The 6,942-nt window shown below is 41.0% G+C and overlaps 1 protein-coding gene across 1 annotated transcript in view; it reads left to right on the forward strand.

The window, feature by feature from the left end:
* Positions 1–6,497, forward strand: part of dcn (decorin) — a 29,421-nt gene extending 22,924 nt beyond the window's left edge. The window contains exons 5-8 of the mRNA XM_062517796.1: positions 1,592–1,705; positions 2,183–2,276; positions 4,170–4,308; positions 4,920–6,497. Coding sequence (XP_062373780.1) covers positions 1,592–1,705; positions 2,183–2,276; positions 4,170–4,308; positions 4,920–5,120 — 548 coding nt within the window. The 3' untranslated portion in view covers positions 5,121–6,497. The remainder of the gene's footprint in view (positions 1–1,591; positions 1,706–2,182; positions 2,277–4,169; positions 4,309–4,919) is intronic.
* Positions 6,498–6,942: the final 445 nt, after the last annotated feature.

The following is a 6,942-nucleotide window of genomic DNA, read 5'->3' on the forward strand; positions in this document are numbered from 1 at the left end:
ATGTGAGAGTTCAGCTGTAATGTGGACTATCATAAGACATAGAGACCGTACATGGACAATCATAAGGAAATAAATGCTATTCATGAGTCATTGTAACCATGATGATTATGAGGGAATGGATCTGACAGTATATGGACGAACCATGTCAACTTTGGATGCTATCTTAGAGATAGTTTGTGTAATACCCTCGATATACTGTACATATCGTTGGAAAGCTTTGATTATGGCCGTTCATGTGAGCACAATAACTTAATTTTGTACATTTTACCAAAGCGACTGGTTTAGCTTTGCAGGGTCGCAAATGTGAGGTTTAGTCACACAGAGAGGGGAGAATAAGAGAGGAGGTCATACAGTTTCACTACACATCTGGTGCAGTTGGAAGAGGCAGGTTTGTGGGGGAACAGAAGGCAGTGGGCCAGAAAATTGTGTTATTTGGAAAAGATGTACGTATGGGATGGCAGAGATGGACTGCTGGAGTGCATATGTGAAATGGAATATATGTGTATTTGTTATTATTTTAAGTTAAAGTCAATCCAATAAGCAGATGCTGATATGTATTTATTTGTATGCTGAAAAAAAAGCAAGCTGAAAATTGAGCTCAGTCATGCTGTTATATAGGTTGGTGCTGATCCAGTGTCTACAGTCCTACAGTATAATATGAGAGTTAGAGATGTAAGTTTAATGCTAAATCAGATCGAACAGTGTGTGTGTGTGTGTGTGTGTGTGTGTGTGTGTGTGTGTGTGTGTGTGTCTGTGTGTGTGAGAGAGAGAGAAAGAGAGAGAGAGAGAGAGAGAGAGAGAGAGAGAGTGATACAGAGAGAACACAGGAAGTCGTGTCCACTCCAAGAGCACTTTGTTGTGTGCGAGGGTGCGTGGGCGTAAATAACTCTGGTGATGTGGGCACGACCGTGCTCATTCCATTGGCCCTCTGTACTCTGACATCTTGTGGGATCGTGGGGTCACAGACTCCTCGTGCAGAGAGCGCTTCGCAGCGGGGATGGTAGTCAGCTGTTGTATCTTAACATCACGTCTTATAACTATTTAGCTCCACCAGATGTTGTTGTTCGTGGCCTGTCTCATTTGTTGCTAAGGGAGCAAAGCAGGGCTACTCTCTGTATCTGACGTTAAAATAATCTGTAACAAGATAGACAGGAAGGACATAGACAGGCCTAAACCAGTTGCGTCTCATGATATGGTTTTAATGAATTATTACTGTACTCGTGTACAGTACAGCATGTCAGCAATGTCCTGTTATGCTTTAAATAAAACCTCAATATTTTTCTATTGCGGCACTTTAATACGGAATTAATTTTGTTAGAACTGTTAACACTTATGTCTTAAGAATGTTAAGTTTAAGTTATCAATATGTTATACATTATCCTGAATAAACCTGGGATGGCTTGCATATATGTACCAGCTTAAAAATAATAACTGTTATGTTCTCACATCCTGTCATCCAGTGTTTAAAACTTTATAAGCTTTGCCCTATCATCACAGACTGAAGGAACATAGCATAGCTGCATGTCTGTTTCTTATAACTACTGTGAAATGGACTGAAAAAGACATTTGGATTTGATTTGTCTACATTCAGAGCTTGGCTCCAACCCCTTGTCCGGCTCTGGAATCGAGGCTGGAGCGTTCACCGACCTCAAGAGGGTCTCCTACATCCGCATCTCTGACACTGAGCTCAGCGACATCCCTAAAGGTACACTCACTCACCTGTAATGTCTGCAACACTGCTTCGAGCTCCTATATTTTAATGTTAATTAAAAATAATAATAATAATAATGAAAAATGATAATAATAATAATAATAATAATAATAAAATAAATGTTGTTTCGATCCTGCTGGATCTTTTTCAGGCAAAAAAAATGGCCTTGCCAAAAGAACCATGCCTTGCTATAAAAAAAATAAAAGTAACAGCAGTCAAAAATAGCGATGATGTACATGGTACAGATGCACTGCACAATGCACTCTAAGCAGATTTATGTAGAATGCACTCCAAGAGGTGATGCAGATGTACGTACAACGCACTCCAAGTAGTGATGCAGATTTGTGTGGAATGCACCATGAAAAAACGAAGTAGATTTATGTAGAATACAGACCTGGGCTGGTGCTTGTTACTGTTCTCTGCATTACTGATGTTTTATTTGACTTATTACGTTCCTCTGTGGATCCCCAGGTCTCCCCGCCTCCCTGTCAGAGCTCCACCTCGACGGAAACAAGATCACCAAGGTTCAGGCAGAGGTCCTGAAGGGCCTCAAGCATCTGGCTAAGTAAATATGAATCTTATTCATTTCAAATAACTCATAATGTTCATGTGTTTAAACAACATGCCTTAAAATAATCTGTAACAAGATAGACATGAAGAAGGACATAGGCAGGCCTAAACCAGTTGTGTCTCACGATACATTTTTTTTAAACTAAAAGTGAAATACGGTTTAAATGAATTCCACACAAACCTTAAACAACCTGCCTTAACACAGAGACGTTCTAGCAAGTTCCGCACAATGTCATTTCCCTTGTGGGGAAAGCTGACGTTTCAGGATAAGGAAGTGCAGGGAACAGATCTGGCAACATCCCATGGTCTGGTCAACATCATGGACCTATTAAGCAGAAGGCCTAATCACGGTCAGTAGGAGGCCTGGTCTTCTGATGAGGGATGTTATCTGCCCCTGGATGTGGAATGGGCAGGGGAAGGTAGCCCTCTCATCTCCAGAGCTATCTGGCTCGCGTCTGAAAGCATTCCACTGCTGACTTACGGTGCCAAAGGAAAGGGGGCAAGACCCTGGAGCAGATGGTGCACGGGGGGGATATCGCCAGCCTACACCTTCAACCCATCAGCCTCCATTTCATCCCATTTACACTCAATCTGGTTCTGCACAAAACAGACGGAGGGAAGAGAGTTCAAAAGAAAGAGAGAGAGAAGAAAGGGAGGAAAAAAAAGAGCATGAGGCTAGCGTGAACTCTGTGACTCTCTCTTTCTCTCTCTCTCTCTCCCTCCCTCCCTCCCTCCCTCCACAAGCTAGATTCAGATTGGCTGCCAAAGACTCTCTCACCTATGACCCTAGGGGTTCATTCTAATCATAGCTGAACCAAAACCATACTAAAGAGAATATAATATACCCCGTTATACTAATGACATTGCTTACTGTATGCTGGAGCACAATTAGGATTTATGCCAACATGCAGGATGTGGTCATGGTAAATTCTCAGTATTTTGACACATCATGGGATGTCAGGATGATAAATGCATGGCAAACAGGGGACTAAACAAATCCTCAACTGGAGAGGTTTCTACTCAAATTCAAAACATGTTTCAGATAAGATAGCAACAAGTGAGGGTCCTTTCAAGTGAGATTAATGATAATACTAAATATGAAAGAAGAAAAAAAAACATCTTGTGTATGATACAGTATTATGGCAACTATGGTTATGTTTTCATAGAGCTCAGTAGGGGGTTCATATGAAAGTGATTACAATTGTAGGTGACTAGCCAGCGCTGAACAGTGCTGAAAATCAAATGGGAATAAACTATATGACCTCATGCTTGAATTTATTCTGGAATACATGACATGAAAAGTGTTTGTAATAGTTTCCAATATCCATTCCCTGTGAATTTTAGAAGGGGTGGAGGAACAACATTTCTTCTTCTAAAAAAAAAAGACCTTACTTGGCAGTGTTACTCAGTCGAGTGTTTGAACTCGTTCACATTACCTTTTTGAACCGAAATTTCAATTACAAGAACAAGCCCACAAATGCATGTGTTTTCATTAAGCTTGTCCTCTCTTCTACCACCAACACGAGAAGTATGTATTAACCTACAGGTCCTCACCAAGGACATATTTTAGTGTCAGTGTACTCCTGTGTATTTTTTTTTTTTAAAGAGTTCTATTTTTTTGCCCCTTTTTGCATTTATTTGGAATAGACCGTGACAGGCGCAATCACACCCAGGTTCCTGTGGGTATTTGGAGCCAGATGTGGTTGCGATGCTGCCAGTTGTTCCACAGCTCGCCCCCTCCTATATGCATTTTTGAGCGTTCTAATTGTCAAAACGTTTTTTTGAATAGTGTTGTTTTTATTGGCTGACTCTGTGGCGAATGATTCATGCTGTGCGCCGGTTGGCTTTTGCACTTTGTTCATCCTGTCGCTTCTGATTGTGTGGATAGGCTCGGCCTGAGCTACAACCAGATCAGCGTGGTGGAGAACGGCACTCTCGCCAATGTGCCTCACCTGCGCGAGATTCACCTGGACAACAACGCCCTGACCAGTGTGCCACCCGGTCTCCCTGAGCACAAATACATCCAGGTGAATCCACAACAAACACACCTGGGATTTCTTTCAATATACATGGTGTCAAAACTGTATTTTATAGCCAAACACCTTACGTTAAGCCTGAAGGTCCTGAGTCAAATCAAACCAGGCAAGAGCTTTCAATGTTTAAAACAAAACAAAGAGATGCAGAGTATAGTGACAAGACCAAAGTAGTGACAAGATCTTTTCAATCAATTTTTAGAGGTTTAACCTGAAGCCAGTTCCCTTCAAACCTGCCAAAACTTGGACACTTTCAACCCACTGTCTTCCCTCTTTAATATTTTCCCGTATTTGAATACTCTCATAACATTAGCCCTACCATCGGACTCGTCAGTCTCTGTACTACTGTCCTGTTTCTAGCTCCAGCGAAACTGAGCAAAAGTCATGTTAGACCTAGCTCCATACCACCTTTAGTTATTGTAGCCTAAATGGTGTAACTATAGTCTGAATTCTTGTTAGCAGAGGGATTTCCTGTATTTTGGGTGAGAAACCCAGGAATTGTCCAATGTTGAGAGCTATGGTTCACTTAGTGTCCAAACAAATATCAAATGCCATTCCTACACTCTTTCCGCTAACCTGCTTCTCTTCTGTGGCGACCTTCACAGGTGATCTATCTTCACAACAACAAGATTGCTGCCGTGGGAACGGAAGACTTCTGCCCTCCTGGCTACAACACCAAGAAGGCCATGTACTCTGGCATTAGCCTCTTCAGCAACCCTGTGCCCTACTGGGAGGTCCAGCCAATCACCTTCCGCTGTGTCTTCGACCGTTCCGCCATTCAATTGGGCAACTACAGGAAGAAGTAGACGAGCAGCCAATGAGGGCTGGCTCTTTGTGGGCCCCAAACATTTGTTTGTTTGTATGTTTGTTTTTGGCCCACAAGCATCTCAAGCACATAAGTCCATCATCCCTTCCCCATTCCACCGACTCAGTGCACAGTCTATGTGAAAGAAAGAAAGACAGAAAAAGCCACAGAAAACATTCTTTATGAGATAGCAACATATCATCTCAGTTCATAGTGAAGGTATCATATATCCATCAAAGAAACTCGTCTTATAGGACACAACAATACAACACAGACAGGTTTATACTCACTAACATACTGCATTACGAGCACTAATTCAGTTGTTTTAAAGGTGTACTTTCCCCCATTTCTGACACTGAAAGTCTTCAGTGAGATCCTATGTGAGATCCTATGACCACTTTAAGTCCCATGTAGTCTAAGTGCTACAGAGGCACTAAAGTTTAAAATTAATGAATTGAGATTTTATTCGTCCCACTCTTTCATTTTTCTTCTTTTTTTTTTAATTCTGAACAAAAAATAATTGGCCTTTTTTTTAAGATTCTGCTGGACCTAAGCCATAGTGTGACTCAGTCCTTCAGGCCAGCTGGCCTGCTGCGCGGGCAGCGAAGGGTTAACTACCCATCTGGAAATAACGTTAACAAGAGCCGGTGTACTAGAGAATGTACTAGAATAACGTTACCTGTGTAGTGCTACAGTTAAAGAGTATACCGATAGGATATTGTAGATCTCATTTTTGTTTTTAATTTTGATTTTTTTTTCATATTGTAGACAACACACGTTGCGATATCCTCTTGCTCTTGCTCGACAGTTTTGTCTGTATGTTTTTGTTTGTGCTGTTATGGGGTTTGTCTCACTGTCTCTTAGTTGTTCTTTCCATCATGTCTGACACTCTGGATCCACCTCTGACACTGCCATGTAACACAGGGTTAGACAGCACAATCATTCTGAACGTACGGTAACTCCAAATAGAATAAACCTGTTTTTTCCAACATCACGGAAGACATTCCCGAAAACCTATACGCATGATTTAGTATTTTTTTTTTCACCTTTGCAACCTCTTAAAAGACAGATTATGGTTTTTATTGATGACGTGTTTTTTAAAAAAAATGAGAGTGTATTGCTTTATTCATTCTTTCTCCTTTCTTTTCATTGGTTTGGTTTCACTCAATTACAGTATATATTTTTTTTCTTTCATAAAGTCTGAAGAAGTTTGGAGGGATGTCACAGGCAGTCGTGCCTTTCACCCTCATGCTAGTGTGAATGTCTCATGTATAGTTGCTGTATATAAATGCTGTATAAAAAAAAAAAACCTTCTTCAATGCTTAAAGGCACAAGCACTTACGGTAGTTCAGACTTAATATATCGGTAATAAAGGTGATCCTTTTTCCTTGTGTTTGTTTGAGCAAGGGCTCCAGCATAGGTGTCCTAAAACAACGACAAAAAAAAAATAAAGAGTCAAATTAATGTCAGCATAAATCTTTTGGGCATACAAGGTGTTAGTAAGCATGGCACAAGCAGAGGGAGAAACCCTGGCTTCAAGTAGCCTAGTGAATGTTCTATCACATGTTCAGACCATCTGACTCCAATAAGCGCAACTCTACAGAGGTGAATCAGCTAACTAATGAAATTACCTGTTTTAGAGATGAGGTGTTGGGTGAACACGGAAAACCAATTCATGGTAGGATTTTCCCTTTCTTAAGGGCCTCTCACACCAGGAACAACGACTATAAAGTTTGTTATAACTACAGCGCTAAACGCATCCACACTGATCAACATAATGGCTAAAATTAGCGGTCAGCTCTTTATCTTTCTCAAAATCGCTC

Source organism: Sardina pilchardus, chromosome 17 (assembly GCF_963854185.1).
Source record: "Sardina pilchardus chromosome 17, fSarPil1.1, whole genome shotgun sequence".
Classification (NCBI taxonomy): Eukaryota; Metazoa; Chordata; class Actinopteri; order Clupeiformes; family Clupeidae; genus Sardina; species Sardina pilchardus.